Source organism: Camelus ferus, chromosome X (assembly GCF_009834535.1).
Source record: "Camelus ferus isolate YT-003-E chromosome X, BCGSAC_Cfer_1.0, whole genome shotgun sequence".
NCBI classification, from domain to species: Eukaryota; Metazoa; Chordata; class Mammalia; order Artiodactyla; family Camelidae; genus Camelus; species Camelus ferus.
In genome coordinates this window covers 91,750,323-91,773,850 of record NC_045732.1, presented here as the reverse complement: position 1 = coordinate 91,773,850, position 23,528 = coordinate 91,750,323, and the positions used below count along the sequence as shown (strand labels likewise).

Sequence of the window (23,528 nt, the reverse complement as noted above, 5' to 3'; positions counted from 1 at the left end):
CTGTCTACTCCTGTCCTTTTGAGGAATGCCTCAATCCCAGTTCCTCCAGGAAACTTATCCTGATCACTCCAGCTCACAGCAATGGCTCCCTTCTTTGAACCCCTAGAGCACCCAAAATATGTGATGACACGCTGTTTTATTGGTGTCACACTTTTGCTTCTAAGTTAGTCTTACCTTCCCAGCAGGGCTGCAGGGCCCTCAAGAGCAGAGTTTAAAGCCCACATTGCCTGCCAGATGCATCTGTATGTGAGGCGTGGCTTCTCTTTTCATTCCACAATGCTTATCAGAAGCATTTATCAAACCCTCCTTTTCTCCAGCTGCCTTTTTGTACTTCCTTAGCTCTGATTTTCAGTATTTATGAGAACTACTGTGTAGGACACAATGTCATGCTTCAAAAACCATTTATTTTTTGAGGAAGGCCAGCATGCTTATTGATGTCAGGTGTCGCAGCCTCAGCTTCTGTCTTGGTGAGGGGGTGAGGGTGAGGAAGATTTAGGAACATTGGCATTAGATCCTGAGAACATTTTGGATAGAGCAGACGATAACTTCCTCATCATTTCAGACCCCTGCTTGGAAGTGCTGGGCTTATCAGAGTCTGTGAACAAACCAAAAGAGAAATATGGTCATCTGTTGGGCTTTTCAACTGAGGCTATCAGGCTAGGGGATTGATAATTTAAGATTCAGAAAGAAGCATTTATATAATAGCTTTTGGTTTTTAAGGTGCCTTCACAAGGAGTCTTTATTATGCTCCTTCTGATACCCCTGGGAAGGAAGCAGGAGGAATTCAATGAGGTTAGACACCTCGTCTAAGGTCACATGAGTAGAAAGTGACCAGATTTGCACTGGGGTCCAGTCTTTCTGATATCCAGGCCAGCTCTGCACTCCCTGCACCCAGATGCTTCCTGAGCCAGCTCAGCAGTGCCTTGCTTCCCTCCTGCTGGCAGACAGCTGTCCAAAAAGCCTGACGAGCTAAACACAAGGCAAGGTAACTTTCAACTCTCAACAGTATGGGTATGCATTTCAGATGTCCAGGCAAAAGCAGTAGTGCATTAAAAAAGGCTATCATTTCTCCCTGACTGGGTAAATTTTCAGTTGACTGACCTCAAGTGATCTGTTTGTGTGAGCTGAAAAGGACTTGTGTGGCCAATAAGAGTCTCTGTTTGGACTCAGTTTTCTGTACCACTTGTTTTGTGCAAAGGGCTCTTAAAACATATCACAGTTTATGTCAACAAAATGATGGTTGTATCTGTAAGGACAGAAATGAGCATTTATCTTTGTTGGTGATGCATTGTGACAGGATGTCATGAAAGGCACAGGGATATAAAGTAAAAGATGAAGTTCTCCTTATAACTCTTGCGGTTACCTAGTTTTTATCTTCTCTAGCAGTATAACCTTGGGAATCTCAATGATCTATGATTAAAACTCAGGTAGCAGATAGCAAATTTACCCACAAATAAGGGGAAAATAGTTTAGCTTTTCAGATTAATAATGCAGTACTGGAAATGTGCTGGTAGTTTAAACAAAATAAGAACAACCTAGAAATTAATAAAGAAAAAGTCAAAATCTGCAGAGGCAAAGATAAAGGCTTGAATGGAAAGATCTTGTCTGAAAAAAGCAAGACAAAGACTCAGTTACAGAACTGAGACATGTACTTACTGCAAGGCCATATTCTGAAAAATAAAGCTTTGGTTTTGCAATTTGCAGATCCTGTTAAAAAGGCAGATGCCCGACACGATCTGAGATTCTGACTGTGCGGGTCTGGGGAAGGGCCAGGATTATGCAAATAAGCTTCCTGGGTGATCATGGTTCAAGCAGTCTCTGAATGACACTTCGGGACACTGCCCCTGATTTGTAGTCACTAACAGAGTCTGCATAATCAAGATTGTCACTGTATAGATTAACAGCACACACAAAGCTCATCCCTAGGGGCACAATGAAGCCTTTAGCTAACAAGTTGTACTCCTTTCAAAGCAAAACTGCTGAAAAGAGAAATCAAGTAGTAGATGTGGCATTCACAGTGTACTGGAAGTAGGAGTTAGATATTATGTCAAAATGAAGCCAGGTTGGTGAAACCAGCTCTCCTTCCAGATACCCTGATGCTGCTTTGATCAGCTTATGGGCAGCACAGTGGGGTTCACATGGTTGGCACTGGTCACCCTGGAGAGAGAGATATGCCTGGGGCATTTGTGGCCAAGATGAATGGGCCACAATACATGCAGAGTGCTACAGAATAACACTTCACACCATGAACTGATTCGGATCCCCAATAAAATCACATTTGTAAAAAATACACTATAAATTGTAATGGGCGTGTGTTGGGCCATAAGTGCCCCTTTTCTTGTGGGTTTTCATAAACAGGCATCATTGTAATTCTAATAAATATCCTCTGTGGGGCTTTTTACTGTTTTGAGCATCTCACCCCAAGGTGAGCTATTTGTGCATTTCTTCCTCCAGCAGCCCTTATTAGAGTTAAAATGTTATCTGAACTTATACCTGCTGCCCGAGTGAGTTCCTATAATGTGCAGAATGCAGGGTTGGGAGATGTCCCTGCCAAACTAAAGGCACAGAAGAATGTGATTTTACTATCTGACTGGACACATTAGTTGGCAACCTAGATGGTCTCTTTTTTCTACTTGCTACTGAACTCTGCAGGTTGTCCTTGGTCACTGCCCAATTCTGAGATGCAATTCTGAGATGTAGCCCTGACTGGCAGGAAGAAAGAATGTGGGATGAAAGCCACAAGACCTGTGAGGTTTGAGCCCTGGCTCAGCCACTTGCTGGCTGTGCAGCCTCACGCAGGTCATTTGCCTCCATTTTCTCCTCTGTAAGGCACTTAAAGACGCGCAGAGGGAGCACAGTATGATAAGCTATTTCGCTTTAGTGACTGTTGTCAATACAATGGAGATGATGCTCCACACGGTGGATGTGAGAAAAACACTTAGTAGAATGCCTGGTACCTGTCACCCCGTTGCTGTGAGGTTCAAGTCAGAGAACTGCATACTAATCTGCAAACTGTAATCTTTATACATAGTAAGTAATCTTATTTCAACCCCATATTGGTGGTGGGTGGGGTGCTGCAAGGCAGGAGCCACACACTGTAAGGGGGTGAATGATCAGAACTCCTATACACAAAATGACATAATTGGGAGCTTTATTATAAAATGATACATATGTTTTACCTGGAGTGCTGTCATTTGAAGCATATAGGCTGGCCAGGGAACTTTTGCGTTGGTAGAGAGTGACAAACTGCTGAGATAAAGGTGAAATATTAGCTTCACTTCTGCCTTCTGTTGGGCAGTGAACACTACAAACACCCAGAAACTCTCAAGGGATGGAGCACAACCACTGTGACATTGTACACAGTAATCTCAGTGCTCTGCAGTCTCAGAATTATTTTCTGGGACCTTGGCTGTTCCCAGGCATGACTTCTCATCATTCTTGCTAATTACGACACCCAGGATTGGCCCCAGACTTGGACAAGGGCTTCCCCTGTAGGATAATTTCAAGGGCTTAAGCGTCACAAAAAATGTCAGTCAATCTTCCCCCTCCCTCGTGGAGCTTGGAATAAACCAAACATATTAGATTCTTCTCTGAGCAAAGATAATGATAGCTGAGGTCTTAAGGGGAGAAGGAGGAAAGGGGAGGTCCATTTTAATAACCCGATCTCCTTTTAAATAATTCTTAACAGTTGTGAGGTCCAGAGCAAGACTAGGGTGGAGTGGGGTTGCTGGAGACCGGAGGTGGTGGGGCAGAGATAGTGGCTCACTTGCTGGCTGTGCTCTGTGGACCCTCATCACCTCCTGGAATGCAGGAGCAGCATGATCCCAAAGGGCACAAAATAGGCTGGTCGGGGGGTGGCTGGGCTGCAGGGTAGCCACTCCATGGTGGTGGCAGTTAACAAGGAAGTGGCAAATCAATGAAGTAAGGCCTGAATCCATGTGAGATGAGAGAAGCAAGTTTCATGTTGATGGGGTGGAGGGCAGAGCATTGTAAAAGTTCTGGATTCGAGGCAGTTTATGGATTAAGACATTGTAAAACAGGATACCTAAAGGGATAAACTGGGACGGGGACAATCTGAAGAACTGGTTTTCAATGCTGGCTGCACAACATAACCATCTGGGGAAATATTAAAAATAGGCATGCTTGGGCCCCACCCCAATAGAACAGGAATCCCTGAGGATGGGGCAAGCATTGGTCTCTTTTCTAAGTTGCCCAGGTGCCGCTAAGGTGCAGCTGGGCTGAGAATTCCTTATCTAAAGGAAGGAGAAGGGGCAGATGCGACTAAATGGCCTCATAGGAGTACGTTAAGCCAATGGTCCACAACATGGGCTGTACGATACAATTACCTGGGCAGCTTTTAGAACTCCCAGGGCCCAGGCTGCAACACAGACCAACTGAATCAGAATCTCTGGGGGCCGAATCTGGGCATCAGTTGTATTTAAAGTTTGCCAGATGATTCCAATAGGCAGCCAGGGTTGAGAACCTCCGCTCTTTGTAGTGGTTCCCAAATAGGGCCACACACCAGATTCATGGCGAGAGGGGCTGGGGAACTCCTGACACAGAGACTAAATTTGGCTCCGATAGCTAAGGCTGTTCTTTCGACAAACGTGTGTTGGGCGTCTACTTAATTTCAGTCTTGTGTTAGGTGCTGGGCCTACATCTATGAACAATACAAAGCCCTTGGCATCATGGAGCTAATTTCAAGTGAATACATAGTCTACTGGACGGTGAGGGCAAGAATATCTGTCTGCTTTGTTTACTGCTAAATCTCCACCGCCTGGCACATAGGCACCTGATTAGTAATTGTTGAATGAATGAATGATTAAATGGTGACCTAAGTGCTATGAAGAAAAATAAAGTGGGATAAGGGGGTTTAGTGTGTGTGTGTGTGTGTGTGTGTGTGTGTGTGTGTGTGTGTGTTTACTCATGCTGGAGAGGGGTTAAAGTGAACCAAGAGGAAGCAAAGGTGATCCAAAATAGAGAGGAGGATCTTGGAGGATGTGAAGCCTCAGCCGTCATTGAAGACTTCCTAAGAGGGCCTCAGGGGAAGGGAATTTCCTGGGATCACACTAAGGAGATGGCCAGATTTTTGCAAAGTGGCCTGCCTGTAAAGGGTACCTTGCAAAGTAGTTAGAATCAGCACGCATTTCCCTCAAGAAATGCCCCTTCCTCTTCAAACCATCTGTTCCCTCACTGCCCCCACCAGGCCCTTCACCTGGGTCTACCCGGTGGTGCACTGTGACTCACTCCTGTTCAGCTTTTCTCCAGAGGCTACAGGAACCGAGCTACTGAGTGCAACTGTCCTACGGGCTTAACTCTGTGTGCTTCCACAAGGACAGTGACTTAAATCAGGGGTTGGCCCCCGCTGGGAGAGATGTAGGTATGGGAAGGCGTGAACAGGGCAGTACTTCTTGACGCCCCTCAAAGCACACCACATAGGCCATCCCTTATTTCTATCAGGGTTCCAGTGGCTCGCGATGAGGGGCCAGTGAAAAATATTTACCTCAATACTGCTTAAATTATCCGGATCTGGACATTCAAAACTTTCTGTGATCAAAACACAATGTTGGAAAACAGTTATTTCTGAGACATGTACATATTTTGGCACAAAAATAATCTCAATGATTTCATCAGAGAATCACAGAAATTAGGGAAACAAAAAAGCTGAAAGAGATGAGAGCCACTAATTCTGGGCACAGGTCCTGGCTCTACTCAGAAACTGGACAAGATGGAGTGCGACACAGTGGAAGGACACTGGCTGGGACATCATCTCTAAAATAAGAAATTAGGCTGTGGTTGATTTCTAAGGAATACAACTCTCTGGTTTTAGATAGTTTAAAAAAAAAGTTAAATGAAGCAGCCAGCTAACGGAATGCTAGATAGGAAGGTGCTGGTCTCAGGAAAGAGTTACTTTCTGTGAAAATCAGGAGAGCGTGGAGGCACCCCCTGAGTTCCAGGAGACCTCCAAGACTGAATTTGGCCTAAGGGGGCAGAAGTGATACCAAGAAAGAAGTTTCAAAAATACCCACAGTTAGGGAGGCATCTGGTAGTAAAAAGAGCACTGGACTTGTTTGGAATCAGAAAAATTGAGTTTGAGCCTTAGTTTTCACTATTTAGAGAGCTCAGTGAACACTGGCAAGTTACTTTATAACTTCTGTTTCCTCATAGTACAATGGGGATATGACTAGTTTCTCACAAGAGGACCAAATGAAATCATGTGTATGCATTTGATATGCATTTTATACATATACAATCACAAAGGACCAAGATGAGATGACTCTCTAGATTATCCTTTGGGCCAAGAGTTCTAGAAAAAAAAAATACAGTAAAAGCTCACTTACCTTGAACATGGGGGAGATACCATTAGTTGAATTTTCTGATGAAACTAGTTAACTAGAATATCCCCTATATTTTATTATCAGTTGCTAGTTGTTCTGAAGTGTCTGAATATACTTTCCTCTCTTAGGAAGTCTTGCACACTGCACATATTTAAACTGATATTTTTTAATGGTAGTACTGGGGATTGAACCCAGGACCTCATGCATGCTAAGCATGCAATCTATAATTGAGCTATACCCACTCTCCACAAAAAAACGGATTTTTTTTGATGATTGGGGCCATTTGGGTTTATTAGGGCCATCACTCTAAATATCCATTTTTAAGTGTCTAGGCTAAATGCATAGCAACACTTCTGGATACATCTAGGATGTTGTTTTGATGAAGAGGGCACAAAAATATTCCAGATATTTGGGAGTTCTAGCTAATCAGAATCAAGTTGAGATTATTGGCCACTCTGAAACGAAGAATTTATATCACCAGCCCTGACCTCCCCACTGAATTCTAGACTTAACTATTCAACTGCTTATATGATCTCTCCATTCAAATGTCTCAGTCTCACACAGTGCAAACAGAATTCCTGTCCTGACTCCCTTCCCTGCCTTTTTCTCTGAATTTTTCCTGTCTCAGCAAATGGGACCATAAGTCACTGGGTTGCTCAAGCCAAAATTGTGGGAATCATCTTTATTTGTCTATTTTTTCTCACATCCAACATCCAGTCCATCAGGAGGTCCTGCTGACTTTACCTTCAAGATATACTCTGAATCTGTTCACTTCTTACCATCTTCACTGCTGCCCTCCTAGTCCAAGCCACAATTATTCTTCGCTGGATTATTATGAAAACCTTCTAACAGGTCTCCCTGCTTTAATCCTATCTTTACTCAATTAATTCACCAAACAGTGCTTAGGAGAAAATTAAAGTAGGGAAGGAGGACAGGGAGTGCTGGGGTGGCATTGGGGGTCACATTTTTAAAGAGGGTGCTCAAGAAGGCTTGACTTAGAAGATGATATTTGAGCAACGACCTGAAGAAGGTGAGGAGAGAGCTATGCAGATACCTGGGAAAATGTTTGAGGCAGTGCACGAAGTACAAAAACCCCAAGATAGGAAAATACCTGGCATGTCTGAGCATTCATGTGGCTGGAGTGGAGTGATTAAGAGGGATCATAAGGAGAGGTGGGCAGAGAGGTCATGGGAAGGGAGAGCGGTATCCCGACCACGTAGAGCCTTGTAAGCCATTGTAAGGACCCTGGCTTTTACCCTGGGTGAGATGGAAGTACTCATTCCTACCTAGAACTATTGTGCTTGCTACCCACCCCCCATTAGAATGAGGGTGAGGACTCTGTCTCTCTTATTCACAGCTGTATCTTCAGAGTTTAGAACAGTGTCCAGCACAAAGAAAGTGCTCTGTGAATCTCTGGTGAATGTGAATGAATGAACAAATGAACTGGGCAGGTGCAACATTACCAAAGGATATAGGAACTAAGTGTGACTCAGTGCCATGAAGTTGAAGAAAACAATGGCAGTACATTCAGGTTTAGGAGACTTGGGATCTACATTCTGACTCAGTGTGTGACCTTGGATAAGTCACTCCCCTACCCAGAACCTCAGTATCTTCATCTCTAAAATGAGGTTATAATAGCTTTTTTCTATCTCTAACAGCCTATGATCCCATAATACAGGAAACACATCAGTGATATATCATCCTCTCACTGACCTATTTATGGAATTCTGGCAAACCTACCTCCAGTCTATGGTTCATCTTTTAATGAATATTATTTCCAGTCCCAAGTCAAGAGGCTAGCTTTCTTGAGTAACTTCTTGAGTGGGTGCAGGCTTGAAATAATCAAAGCCAACTCCAGCTCTGTGGTTTGAGTTCCAAGGCCATCTTTGCAATAAACGTGATACTCCTACCTCTAGGCCAGTACTGTGATTGTTAGAACCACACTGACCCTTTGAGGTTTAAAAGAATAGAGGACCAAAACTCAACTCATGTTTTAATGAGTCAGTTCTATCAGAGACAAAAAATAAAGTGGGGTCCACCCTAGCCAGGATTTAATATAAGCAAATAAATTTAGGTTTAATATTTAGCTTTAAAAGCTTTTAAATATATTTTACCAGGACTAAGCTAGTTATACAAAGCAGATACTCAAAGAGATGACTAATCCTAGTAGCATGGGCTCTAGTCCACATATAGATGTGATAAACCCTTAATTGATGGATATTACAGCAACACGGTACCTGTAAACTCATAATATCACACCATATACTACATATTAATGAAATCCTATTAGTGTTTCAGAAAAAGCAAACTTGTTGGCTCATGTTAACTAGTTAACTGACTCAATACTCCCCCAAAATAGATCAACCTACTGGTAAACTCAGTATTAACTTCAGGTTTGACAATAGGAAAATTCATCAATGCAATGAACAAAGTCTCTTTTTAAATACTATCTAATTTAAATTAAGAAAAAAATCAATCAAACCTTCTGTTATTTTGGCACTTGGATCTGAAGGACGCTCATCATCATTACTAAAAAAAGATAAAAGACGTTTCATTTTCTTTATATTTTATATAAAAGAATACTAGTTAAAGAACAATCTGTCAAAGTCATTACTCATATAGATGCAAACCTGAAATGGTTATCTCTGAGTTCTCAAATCAAATAAAAATGACTGCCACATTGAGTTTACTTAGTTTTATATGTTCCCCCTTCTCTCATGCAATGATACAAATAATTGAGATTTGCTTGCATTACTAATGATGTATGTTAAAACAATCATGAGAGGAGACAGGGCCAGGGGTGGGCCAGGAGTAAATGTCCTAAAATGGCATCAGGTCAAAAGGAAATCTTAATTTCATAGTGCCAGATGGAAAAGAATATAGTTACAACCAGGTGGATTTTTCTCCTTATACCCTGTTTCTCCCATGATACAATGTGCTACTGTTTCCAGTTTGTGAATACTCTTATAAACATAAGAACAGTTTTAGACACATTTTGGCTATTCTAGAAAAAGTGCTAATCAGACTTCAAGTCTGCATTGTACTTTGTCCCTCCCTGTCCTCTATAGATATTGTCCAGCCTTTCTCTTATGGTCTTCTCCAACTTGCATGGTCTTATTTAAATCTTATCCATCCTTTAAGGCCCAACTCAAATTCTACTGCTTTTGAGAATTCTTCCCTGAATGCTCCAACTTACACTACCCCCTCCATTCTGGGGAGTCTTCAGACAGTGCCACACTGTTGAGCATTGAGGCACATACTGGAACTAAGTGGGAACCCCTTTGGGCAGGCCATTAGTGTGGGCACTATTGACTCAGGGCTTGTCTCCCAGGTTTGAGAACCTAACACATTAAAGACTTAATCGAATTATGCTAACCAGATCACTATTCTAGAAAGCAGGTCCCAGGCGAAGGAAGTAGAAACCAGATAAACAGGAATGGGAGAGAAGATGGGAAGGGGAGGCCCAGGAAGTAACCACAGAGGGGAGCTAGGGAGGGAGTGAGGGGATGTTGAAGGGCTAAACACTGGCTTCCTCACAGGTTTACTTGAGGGGCCCATTCTTCCCATCAACATAATTTTCATTTCAGACTTCTATTTCCTTAGCTAACTAGTATTGCTTTAACTGACTGTACCTAGAAAATGAAGGCAGGTCCTCTTCATTGTATGAGGATGAACTCATAATTCTATGTATGAAGTAATGTGTAGGTTCAGAACTGGATTTCACTTCTATTCCCTGGAAAAGTACAAGTCATATAATATACAAAGTAGAGTTTGCAATAAGTCAAGTAAAATACACTATAGCATTTCCTTAGTCATCTTTACAGCCAGTATTTCTGACCAGGCACACTTTGGTCATGTAACTTCATATGGCTTCCCTGTAAATAAATAGATCCCAATAAATAGATCAGAGTTTGAAATTTTGGGGGCAGGGCCAACCCAAGAGGTCAGTGAGGCCCAGACCATCACTAGAAGGATACAGAACCAGGGACAAGAGCTGTGTATCAAGGTGATAGTAGAGTTTTTGGACTGACTACAGGAGGAATATTCAACATATTTTGACTAACTTGCTATGTTTCAACAAGCTAGATAAATAATTTTTAAGAAAATAGTTGGTTAAGTAACATGTCTAAAGGTCACACAGCTACTAAGTGGCAAAGCCAGAATTCAAACCCAGGTAGGCTGAATTTGCATGAATCTTTTTACTCCCCTCCAGCCCATCTTCTGGTCCTGCCCACTGGCATGGGGTTTGTGTGCACAAGACTTCCAATGAGTATTTACAGGTCAGAGTACAAAAAAGAATGCAATCTATCATTTAAAATAATTAGCTTGCATTTCTCCTAACTGGTTTCCATTTTCCCTTTTTCTTGTCCTTCTAATTAGCCTAGGACTCTTCCCATGATCTGTTTTTGTTCAATTGAGGTTCCTGGCTTCATCTGTTAATCATTTCCCTTTTGTTGCAAATATTGTCAGACTTGCAAATACTGGGAGAGACTGCTTAGATCCAGTTTATGCCCTTTTCTTCCTACCCAATGTATATTACTTGGACTAAGTTTGTGAAACTCTCAACCCTTTCTATAGAAACCCAGTCACTGATAGTTATATTTCTCACTTACACTCAGTTGTGTCTTTTTCTCCCAAGAGGAAGAGTTTCTGTCAGTTGAGAATTCTGAGGTAGTTACATCAACTTTAGAAACAGTTCTTATTTGTGTCTGCTCAGATTCTGTGCGTTGTGTTGGTGATGCTTCAGTAATTGCAGTTACACTGGATTTGGGGTGACAACATTTTCCCAGTGACAAAATTTTTTTCAGATTGCTCTTGCTCATCAGTGACTTGGGGAGAGCCTCTTCTTTTACTTGATCTTCAAGTGGGGCTTCTGGAAATTCTTTTACAACCTCGTGTAAAACAACTTCATCTTCATCAGAAGTTAAGCTCTCTTCTGAAACTTCTTGATTAATATCATGAGTTACCAACCGAATGATAAGATCTTTTTTGCTTTGGACATCTTTTAAAAGCTCCACTTTGCTGATGTCAGGCTTTGTTAAATTTTCAAATGAATTTCTACTAGCAGTCTGGAATTAAAGAGACAATGAATATTAAAAACAATCGCCTCAGTCATTTCTTCTGTGGTTGTATTGTAATAGGCAATTTTCATATGGTTTCTAGTTTCAATTTAGTAAAATTATTTATCTTCTAATATAGAAGTATAAGTGCTTTTTCTTATATATTAGTGATATATTTAAAAGAAATAAATGAAAATCACAAGCAATATTTGCTCACTTCTATTATTTTTTTTTCATTCAAGAATATCACTCCAGTCCAAAGAAGAGACCCTAACTAGGGTTCTTTCTTTTGCTTCAAATTTTACTTTTTACTTGCCAAGAAATGCAAAATGTGAAAATACTTTAATTACATTGTTTTCATCATTTACCTTGAAAGTTTTGTAACAGATTTAGATATGATAAGATGTTTTTCAAAACTTCTTAGTAGGGAACTAATAGAGCAGTCAAATACAGATATTTTCATGAAAAAAGACAAGTTATTGGCTGAACTGGATTTTTAAAAAATGAATAATAGCCAATATTTTGAAGGCCTTTGAGTATTCACTCCTCACCCCTCCGCACCCTAATCCTTTGAACGTATTTTCAAAAGGAAGCTTTAAAGGGTAAATCTTCATTTCTCCTCACCTCCCTAGTCAAGTGTCATTTTCCACTTTCCAATGTTAAAGACAGATTAAGGAAGTGACAGTTATAATTAAACAAATGACTTTTCCCATTTATGTAGCCTTAGATGGTGCCACAGAACTTCTAAATTAATTTGAGTTATAAATATTAAATCTCTTTGTCACACTGCAAACCAGATTTTCAGATAAATGCTGCCTTAAAGGAATATCTTTTAGGCAAAAGAAAATTAAAGAACTCTGCAAGAAATGGAAAATAATCAATTTTGATTATCTGTGGTGGCAGGAAAGTAGTTCAAAAAATCAAAACTCATTCTATGTGGCTTTGGAATGTGACACTGCATGAGCCTTTAACAGGCATGTGTCTAGTGTGCTGGGAAGTTTTGGTGCTTCAACATAGCAAATGAGCCCTGGTTGTGGAATTCTGACTGAGGAATAGCCTGGGAATTGTCTAGATTCACTGGTCTATTCTTTGTGCAACCCCCATCGGCATGCTGGGGGTGGATGGCACTGCTATCCAGATGGCTGTAAAGTATTAAAACAGATAGCTAAAATAAGCCGAGCTATCTATATCTATTTTCCTCAAGACAGCTCTTGCTCCCCTTAAGATTAGCAGGGGTAGTTGTTTTGGATTAGCTATTTTCTTCCAACTTCCTCTGGGCTATAAAAGAGATAGTTAAAGTACTGATGAAGGATGTAAAAGAAGGAAGCTGGTAACCAAGAAAAACTGATAGATAATTTCTGCAGATGGTTAAGAAGTAATGACTTGGGGGTAAGGTTCTATAGTTTAGACAGATTTTTGTTTAACAAGGAATTAGTTATATACAAATAAAGACTACTAACTAAATGCTAATGTAATTTTGAGAACGCAGAGAGAAAAGGACATTTTAGAGCTAGAAAGGACCTTCATCTAGTCCAAGAAACCAAGGACCAAGGAGATTCCATCAGTGTCTATCACAATCTTAATATTTGAGACAAACAGTGTATTCACCAGCTGTGAGACTTAGTTCAGTGAGCTCGATAAAAATGCTAAGGAAAACATGCTCCTAGGCTGATGCTCCAGGAAGGCTGGCTCTATAGAACTTTGCTCCGTTTGTAAGCCACAGGTATGTGAGTATGTGAGCGCACACCATCAGTGCAAGAGGCTCATTTATACCTAGGGGCTTTGGTATTAAATTATATAGTGGGGCTGGATCAGTGTAACTCCATCTCCTGGCAAAATCATCTCTAAGATCAATAAACTAAGATCAGTATATTAAAGTAGAAATAACTACTTTTTCAAAAGTTGCATTGTACCAAGGACAGCATCTTGGCATTTCAAGTCCCTGTTACTTAAATACATTTGGAACCAAAATATGGAACTGCAGAGGAACTAGTTCATTAAAAATAGCAGCTTGAAGACAACTGGGTCTAGGACAAGGGTAGAACAGGAAAGAAACTGAGTACATCCTGTGGATGTAAGAATATGGAGAACTGGGAAAGTGTTATGTAACAAAAGCGAAATAGGAAGAAACAAATGCTAAAGAGCTCACCATCTAATGTTTGTTGATGAATGTTGCTAAGTAAAAACCAATACTACTGTAGAGCCTTAAGTTCGAAGATTTCAATCTCTAATAGAGGCCAGTTTAGGTGATATTCTAACTGGCCCTTTTGGACCCATATAGTATTATGGTAATGTGTATCCATAAAAAAGAACTATGGTGATTGTAAAAATTGCATTTCTTCTAAGTTGCCAAATGAAGACTACAATTCCATTCAGTCCTGTTTGTTGGTAAGGGTGTTTCTTTGCATTCTCATTCTTCAGGAAATGGCAGTTCAGTCTGACTGGCTAATGGAAAACTAGCCTGCCACCTTTACACTGAGCTACACTGCTGATGGGGTTAGTCCCAGGAAAACAGGATTGGAGTTCTACTGGACTGGGCAAGAGAAGACTGACCATATTTTACAAATACTTTCATGTAGACCTACCTGAAGAAGGAAATCTTAGAAGGACAGCCAGGTCTCACTAACTGCTCATTTCTTTTCACCACCGCCTTTTGCACTTACCTCTAAAGGCTTTACATTCAGTCGTCCTGTCCCATCCAAAGAGACACGTCTTTCTTTCTTTCTCTCATCAGGTGTGGCAGTTGAGTAACTCCTCCCACTTACTGACATTTTTCTCAGTGTTTCAATGCTGTGTCCAGTTCTAGCCAAACACTCCATTTGCAGGTTCTCGAGAGGTTGTGTTTTTATAGAAATGACCCCTAAGTGTTCTGCAACAATGTCTGGATCAATGTTGATTGGCTGTTTCCCATGGTGAGGAATTATGCTAACTGAAAGCTCCTGTCCCTTTAAATCTTGATCGACCCCTTTTTGCTCTTGCTCAGGTTCCGTTTTGATAGCATGCTCATATGCCTTTTCAACAATTCGACCAACGTCCAGATTGCCAAAGAGATTAGCATGTGACTCTTTTGGGCTAATTGTTTCTAATGGGCAACTGGAAAGTTTCCTGATAATTAAAGAAGTCACTTTAGGAAAGATGTGGTTTACACCTTTCATGTCATAATAAAGTTCTTCATGTGTTCCAGATTGCTGTAGTACACGATTATAAATGGAATTGACCATCTGAGAAATAATTTCTATACTTTCTGGATTTAAAAAGTTTTCTTCAGGATTAGCAGCTATAATACTAACGTTTCTTCTGGAAACTTCAGCTATTACAGATTTTGTCAATTGAGATGCAATTTTAATTAACTCAGGCTTTGATAAGTTTTTAGCATCTTTGCTTGAGGCACTTGGCAACTTTATTAGTTTAGCCAAGAACAAGGCCAGTGCTTCCTCTAAAATCCTGGCATCTAATACAGCCTCTTTTTTGGATGAAGGCTTTTTCTTTGACTTAAGGTCATCAATAATCTTAACCACCTTTTCCATAATTTTGACAGCTTCCAGAACTAACTCTGAACTTGATGTTTCTTCCTCTACTTGAGGATGAAATTCTGACTTGGAAATTTCCTTCACCATTAAAAATCCTATTATATCAGACAGGACATTGCTCTTACCCATTAAATCTTTATACACTGAAATATGGGAGCCAGAGTGCTTTAAAATAGTGTCATAAACAGAAGTAACTACTTTTTCAATAGCTGCACTGTCTGCTAAAGATACAGTGGGTGATTCTTTGACCTGTGGTACTACTGTAATCTGACTTTTAGAGATATATTCTTGGAATGAACTTAAGATTTTTGAGGTTATTTTTTGCATTTCAGCATTTAGAGAATTATCTTGTCTCTTATCTGCCTTTGGAAACATAGATAGAAGCTTCGACAAAAATTTTACAGCAATTTCTTCTATTATGTTAAAGGGCAGTTTGTAAGCCTGTGATGGCTGAGGCTGGGGAACTTCAGTGGTTTGGATAACATCTTTAAGGATATTTTCAACAACACTGTCAACTTCTGTACACTGAGGTGGCGTCAGTTCTCCAGAAAAATAGTTTTGTAACTGATTTCCGGTCACTTCCTGTACAACTAATTTCACTATTGTTTCTGAAAGGATTCTGCAACCACTGCTGATACACTTTTGTATGCTCTCTTGAGATCCAAATTGTGGCAAGAGATTATTATAAATAGCCTGAACCACTAACTGAATAACTTCATCATCATTAGGACATAGGGATTCTACATACTGTATAATCATATCTTCATCTTTGGAAATTTCTGTTATAACTGTACTTGCTAACTTCATTTGAAGGAAATTCAATTCTGTGTACAAATCATCCTCAGATATTTCTGCTTTAGCACTGGCTACTGTTGAGAAAATTTTTGATAGAAGAGAAGAAATTATACTTTCTAAAAATTCATGAGGCAGCATTATGGTGTATGGCAATGATGTTTGACACTCTTTGCAGGCCGTTTGGGCCACCTTATGGACTTTTTTCATAACCTCCTTAGAGTCTAGAGGCAAACACACTGAATCTGGAACCTCATCATAAAGTAGCAAGTTTAGCTGATGCTGAAAAATTTCTTCTATTACTGCATTAGCCAGCCTTCTTGCTAATTTTTCAACATTACTATTTATGTCCTCACAAATGGAGTCTTGAGATCTATATTCCTGCAAAATATTGCATATAGAGGAGTGAACAACCTTATTGACCAATATTTTATTGATTGATTGTTTTTTAGCCATAAAAGGTGCCTGATCTGAAGAAGGTATTTTAGTTGCAGGTGTCATTTTCTGCATGAGTGGTATACTATCCATAATTATTTTTTTCTTGGGAGGTGTTTTATCCACAAATGGTTCTTTTTGCCTGAGAGGTGTTTTATGAACTGATGGAACTTTATCCTCAGATGGGAGGAACTTACTTCCTTGATCTGGGTTTAATACTTTAATTTGAGCATCTGAAAACTCCTTTAACAGGGAATCAATCAGTTTCAGAGCCGTGTCATAGAGCTCAGCTTGATTTACATCATTGGTTGCATTTTGGCATACATCATCTGTATCCAGTAAGGAAGAAAAAATCAATTTGTTAACTATTTCAGAGATAACATCTTCTAAAAAGTTAGTAGGGAAAATCCTGGGTTTATTTTCTGGTGGGTTCTGAGGGTTGTCCCATTTACTAGGTTTACTTTTAATCTCCTTATCTTCACTTTTCTCATTCTCCTCCTTTTTTGCAGGAGCATTTTGCTTAGCTGAACTCATTGAAGCACGCTGTGCAAAATCGTTGCCATCCCCTTGAGTTACATGTGCTGCTTTATCGCCTAGAGGGTTTGGGGATTTTGAATAAATCATTGGTCCTTGGAAAGAAGATATTTCTAAAACATTTCTGTTAATTTCAGTGATATTTTGGACATGTTTAGGATGCAGGATTTGTTTGTCATCTGTAACTGTGTAAGATGGAGAATCTCTCCTTTTCTCTTGGCTCTCTCTATTTCTCAACTTGGATTTCAGGGATGGTAATTCAAAAAGTCTATCCCCCTTCCTTAATGAACTTTCTTTTTTCTTCTCACTCTTCTTTTTATCAACTATTTGAAAATCTGTTTCCAGGACAAGCTTCTTAATTTTTGTATCATCAGTAGCTACTGAAAGACGTTGGCATACCTCATCACCTTGCCCTTTCTCATTTTTTCTAGCCAAATGGTCTTTCTTCTTGGTTTTACTCTTTGTAAGTGCTGTACCCAAATCTAGCCCTCGAGTATCTTTACTGTTCACACTGGTTGTTGGAAAAGTAACTTTTGATAACTTCTCATTATCTTTTCCAACTGAACTTTCCTTTTTCTTTTCATCTCCTTTCTTTTTCTTTGCCAAACCTCCAACTGACCATGATGCTAGGGTAGTTACTTTACTCTGCATAATGCTACTTATATTGGTGCATATTGGCTCATGGGTGCTGCCTGTTTTCACTGACGCCTCCTTCTTTTTGAAGTTCTCTTTTCCATTAAGTGTTTTTCTATCTATCTCTAAAGTGTCCATTTTGTCTTTTAGGCCTGAGGTGAGAGGAGTAAGTGTAGATAATTGTTCTAGTGAAGAAACTTGGTTCTCCTTCAAGCTTCTGTTTATCTTTGTAAAGGTTTTATATGGTAGGTGTTGAATTCTTCGGATGATGCTATCCACATTTAGAAATGAAAAGAAGGTGGAAGACCAGTCTCCCCAAAAAAGTGGCTGAATCTTGAAAGCAGAGATTGCCTTCTTGGCTAAAGCAGCAATCATTTCTATAGCAATGTTACTTCTATGATCTTTCTGAACATTTTTAGATCCATGTATTTCTCTGATCTCATCATACACAGAATCAGATACTTTATCAACTGTCTCTTTATCTATTGGTGGAAGCGAAAACATTTTTTCAGCATTTGCTAGAACTTTAATTTCACTTTTTCTAAATTCTCCTATCAGGGCATTTGCAAATTTTATAGCCAGGCCCATGAGGTCTCTTTCTGATGTTGCTTTGTCCTTAGGATCTTCAGCAATACTTGGTAGGGTATAAAATTTGCGAACAAGGTCAATTATGACATCTTCCAAAAATGTAGCAGAGTACACAGAAGCCTGAGGGAAGGGCTGCAGTTTTTCTTTATTAGGATTCAAGAGTTCAATGACATGGTCATTTTCGAGTAACTCACTGGGAGATGATTCTTCATCACATAAAAATGGCTGCAGATGGTGGTCCACAATTCCCTTCATAATGGAACCAGCTATTCTCCTAAGGAATGGGCCTCCCTTTTTGCATGTATCTTTCTGTGCATCATCTTCAAACTTAATTTTTTTCATAATATTGTTACACATGGAATCAACAAAGTTATCAATTGCCCCTAATTGCAAACTTTCCACATGCTCCTCTGCCTTGGCAAGTCTAATCTCATGTTCAGTAATTTCTGTTATAATATCTTCAGTTAGTTTTGAAGCTGCATTCACAAACTCATAATCTGGTGGCACCTCTTTATTTAGTTCTGTTTCAGTCTCAGATGAAGGGAATATATGTGCTAGGAGCTTGTAAATCATATCTTCTAAAAGGGAATGAGGCAATACAGTGATGCATGATGGCAAAAAGTCATGGCTATCATCATTGATGGTGTTGAGTATATTTCTGATGATGTTCTCCTCTCGGAGGGAGGAATACGAAGAAGTTGCTAATTCTCCTGAAACTAATGACTCCACTTGATAATCATAAATTTCTCCTAACAGCAAATAATATATTTTTTCCCCAAAACTGACAGCGTCACTTTGTATAGCTCTATAAATATGAATCAGAGATTGATAATCATCCAATATTTTTTCACAAATAACATGGACAGTTTTTTTAACCATTTCCTTATATCCTTCTGAAAAATACAGATTTTCATCCAAGTGATCTGCAACTAAAATTTGTGATGTGGTGAACTCCAGCACAATTGATTTTACTAATCTTATAACAATGTCAGTAACATTGGCTTTTGCTTTAAGTGGGTTTTCAGCGGCCATGGTATTATGTGAGAATACATAAAGGATTTTGCATAAAATCTCAGAAATTACTTCCTCCCAAAAGACAGCTGAATTCACAATGAAAGATAATTCTCTTTGTTTAGGCTCTACTGCTTTCTGTTGATATGTTTGATCCACTGTACCTGATGGATGTGTTTTATCTCCAGATAAAAATGACTTAAGATGATGGTTAAATATTTCTTTTATGATATAACTCGCTATTTTTGTAACAGGTATATTACTTATGCCTTTTTTATCTTTTGAAAGAGACTGGTATAAGTTTGAATGAGAAATGTCAGTATAAATGGCATCAACCATAGCCTGGATATCTTTTTCTGATATCACATTTTGTTTTTCATTTCCATGTTTAATAATGCATATTGCATGTTTAGAAATTACTGACATGATTTCACTGATTAGTCTCACAACTGTGTCGCTAAAGTCTGCCTGCAAAAGGTCTGGGTCTTCTGCACTGCAGTTCAATGGACTTATCTGAGATAAAATCTGAGTGACTATTTTTTCCAAATGTGTATGTGATAATGTGGTGGTATATGTTGAATAAGTCTGTCTTTGGAGTCTTGATTTACTGATCGCGTAATGAACTCTCTTTATCAAAACATCAGCACTGAGTTTTGAATATGATTTAAAAGACAGGTTTGCTATAAAATCTGGAGGAATTTGGAAACCAAAAACTTCAGTCAGGATAATTTTAGTTACCCTCTCAGCCAGTGTCTTTGTGTCACTGAGAAAGTCCTTATTAGGTTCCAGTTCATATTCTTGTAAAATTTTGCTATATGCCCTGTCAATAATTTTGATCACTATGTCTCTGTCTACTGGTGGAAGACACAGTTGTTCCTTAGCATCTTCTAAGATGTTAACTTGACCTTTTGAGAATTCTTCTGTTATCAAATATATGAGTTTTTCAGCTGTTTCTAACAGTTCTTTTTCTGACTCTCTTAATGATTTTGTTTCCACAATTCCTAACACCCTGTGAAATATTTTGCTTAAAACCCCAGAGATCACATCTTCCAAAAAGGCTGAGGAGTAAACACTGGCAAAAAAATGTTGCCTTCTCGTATCATCAAAGTATGTATATGATGAAGGAAATGACAATTTTCCATACACAAATGGATGAAGATGCTGTTGACAGATATTTTTAATGATAAAACCTGCTATCCTGTCAATAAGAACATTGTCCTGGCTTGTAATATCATGCTCAACTGCTTCTTGAGAACCAGAGTTTTGCAAGATATTTCTTAATATGGAATCAACGAGATGCTGAGCATCATCCTCTGAATAAATAGATTCGGTTTCATCTTCATCTTTTGAAAGTCGAATTTCATGTTGGGAAATTTTCCTCCTAATAACACTGATTAGCATTGAAGAGATTTCACTGTGATTAATTTCTGATCTATTTTTTGGAGTTTCACTGTGTGGAACCATGTTAGATGCAGAAGGAAAGATTCTAGATAATAGTACTCTGATTATGTCTTCTAAAAACGTGTATGGTAGCAAGGTGTAATAAGGAGATAAATGATGGCTTGGCTGGGTAGGTTCACTGATACTACTAAAGATGTTCTGAAAAACGTTCTCTGCTGTTAAAGTAGCATAGGAAGAAGCCAACAAATCCCCAGAAAACAGTGGGTGAAAAAGATAATCAGAAATAGCTGCTACAATTAAATTGGTAATATTTTCTGCAAAAATATCACTGTCTTTGAGTTCTTTATCATCAACCTCAAGGGCTAGCCCTTGCTGTTTCAGAATATTCTCATAAACTAAATTGACAAGTTCATCCACAGTGTCTACATCTACAGTGGGGAACGGCTGCTCTTGGTCATCATGAAGAATGCAGATTTTAGCTTCTTTAAAATGGTTGTTTATTGAGTTTACTATTTTTGGGGTCATTTTATCCAAATCACACTCAGTGTTATACTTTGGATTGAAGACCTTTGATAATAGTCTGGCAACAATTTCTTCTACAAATGCATTAGTGTAAAAGTCCATTTCTAGTGATGATGGCTTCTGGGGTCTGTGCGGCTCTGTGACTTCACTGAGAACCTCTTTAACCATATTCGATATTTTATCCAATGAGGTCGTTGAATGTGGTAAGCCCTCTCCACACAAAAAGGGTTGAAGATGATTTTCAATAATCTCTTGAATAATGAGACTGGCTATTCGCTCAACCATAATCGGGCTTTGGCTTTCTATACTTTTCTGTATTGACACAACAGAGCCAGACATCTGCAAAACATTATTATAAACAGAGTCCACCATATTTTGAAGGTTTTTTTCTGTATATAGATATTGACAATCATATTTAGTGAGCCAAATCTTGTGCTTTGAAATGGCTAGCAAAACCTTATTTACTGTACAGGTGGAGATCTCATTAAAATCCAGAGTCATTAAGTATTTATTTCCCAAGCATGAAGCCTCGCTGGGTGGAGGAATGAGCTGAGATAATAGTCTTCTGATGACATCTTCTAAAAACGAGTGTGACAGCATGGTAGTATAGCCTGTTGAATGCTGACCTTGGTAATTAAGTTCATTCAGGTTGTTTTGAAGTTTCTGCAGTATATTTTCAGCTTTGAGAGGGTAATATGAGTTAGGCATGAGTTTTCCTACAAAGCACAATGGGAGTTGGTAGTCTACACTCTCTTTCAAAATGTCATTAGTTATCTGTTCTGCTATTGAAGTGGCAGCATGTGCCAGATAATTGCCACAGGTAACTTGCAACGTATATTCCCATAAAACATCATTGAAAACAGAGTCAACAATCTTACTAACCGTTTCTTTATAGACTGGTGGGAAATATATCCTTTCATCAACACCCTGTAAAACAGTGACTTGAGCGTTATTAAACTCATTCACCACAGAAGTGACATCTAATATATTCATCTCCTTGAGCTGAGCTTCAGTGATGTTTACATTTTTGCCCTGCAATGAGGTGGAGAGGTTAAGAAAAAGGTCTGCAATTATTTCTTCCAGAAATGTGGCAGAGTAAACTCCCGAGTTCATGCCTCCTGGATATTGCATGTTAAGAATGGCTCTTGCATTCACTTCCCTTTTACCTGGTCTTCGAAGAGGAGGTAGAGAAGAGAATTTCCCTGAAAACTGCTTACCAAATGGGGTTTGAATTTTGGAATGAATCGACCTAAGATTATTCAGTGGTCCTGTTGGAGGCTTGTTGTCATAACTCATGAATCTTACAGAGCTTTTACCCTGTCTTGATTCTTTTATTTGTGGCATTTTTACTTTTGGGGAACTAGATCTCACTCTTGTCCTATATGTCAAATGCTTATTTGTAACAGATGGACTTCTGGGAGGTTGCTGTATACCGCATGACACTTTTTCCATTAAGGATTTTACCAATCTATGGGAAATAATACTAAGCATGGATTCTTGATCTATTTCTGCCAGATTTTCCAAAAGGTCTGACATGACATATCCTTCAAATGGTGAGCCATAGTCCATTGTTCCCCTGCAATATTCCTCTACATTTTGAAGTATGTTGAACAGTTGACGTTCTGTTGCTATTTCATCAGAAAGAGGATCATCTGTAAGGACGTTGTTGGTTGTGCACTCTTCCAAGAGTATTCTAATAAGTTTCTCACACACAACATTCAGAAGAAAAACTGACTTTGGGGAGAGCCCTAGGTTATTTCTAGGAATTCTATGACTTTCCTGGTTATTTGAAGATAGGAACATTTTTCTTGCTATTTTACCAGAATCCATATCCCAATGTGGACATTCATCTGGCAAAAACAAATTGAAAACAATATTGAAAATTTTGTCGACTGTTTCTTTGGATTCCTGAGTCTTTAGGCTGCCAACCAGAGTGTCCAACTTGCATGCTAGGGAATTTAGTTTATTTTTCTGTGCTAGTTGATTAACTTGGTGAGTAGGAGCTGACTTCCAACTTCTGGCACCTATCTGTCTTTTCATAGTTTTGGTTTTGTTGCAAATGGGCAAATTATGGCTTTTAACCATGGAAAGTGATTTTTTTCTTCCTTTGCTGTCAAGGTGATGATTTATTCCTATTTCTTTAGACAGAACATGGATCACTCCTATCAAGAGATCCTGAAAGAGATCATCGAAGTCAGCCACAACTTCTTTTGGGCAGTAAATATATTTTTTTTCCACAGAAACCACTTGTTGTGTAGTGTCTGCCTTTAATATGTCACTATTAAAAAGGATTTGAATAATGGTTTCAGAAATGCTTAAAGCAAGCCCTCTGATAGAAACTGACCGGCTCTCAAACACTTGGGAATGAACTAAAATAACTTTGCTAAAAGTTGCATCTTGGTTTTCCAGTGATTTCTGTTTTGTTCCACCATCTTCAGTGCAATTGGAAATGCTTGAAATCATGTAGGAGATAACCAATTCAGTGAGATGTTCACAAAATTGATTAAGTGAAGAATCACTATTTATGCTTCTTAGAGGCTGTTTTGATTTATGTTTTTTGCTTAACAGTGTGGAGACAATAGGTACTTTTTCATCAAGAGGACCTTAAAACAGAAAACATTGCTATTTTAACATTCATTAAGGGAAAATGTTGACATTCAGAATACTGGCAATATTTTATATAT

General features: G+C 39.1%; 1 protein-coding gene across 1 annotated transcript in view; it reads right to left on the bottom strand.

The window, feature by feature from the left end:
* Positions 1–387: 387 nt before the first annotated feature.
* The window catches only part of LOC102513304 (fibrous sheath-interacting protein 2-like), a 66,725-nt gene continuing 43,584 nt past the window's right edge, over positions 388–23,528 (bottom strand). The window contains exons 16-22 of the mRNA XM_032475871.1: positions 14,062–23,447; positions 10,952–11,407; positions 9,971–10,071; positions 8,821–8,867; positions 5,504–5,547; positions 3,180–3,249; positions 388–595 (exon numbers count right to left, since the gene is read on the bottom strand). Of these exons, the coding sequence (XP_032331762.1) occupies positions 453–595; positions 3,180–3,249; positions 5,504–5,547; positions 8,821–8,867; positions 9,971–10,071; positions 10,952–11,407; positions 14,062–23,447 (10,247 nt within the window). The 3' untranslated portion in view covers positions 388–452. The remainder of the gene's footprint in view (positions 596–3,179; positions 3,250–5,503; positions 5,548–8,820; positions 8,868–9,970; positions 10,072–10,951; positions 11,408–14,061; positions 23,448–23,528) is intronic.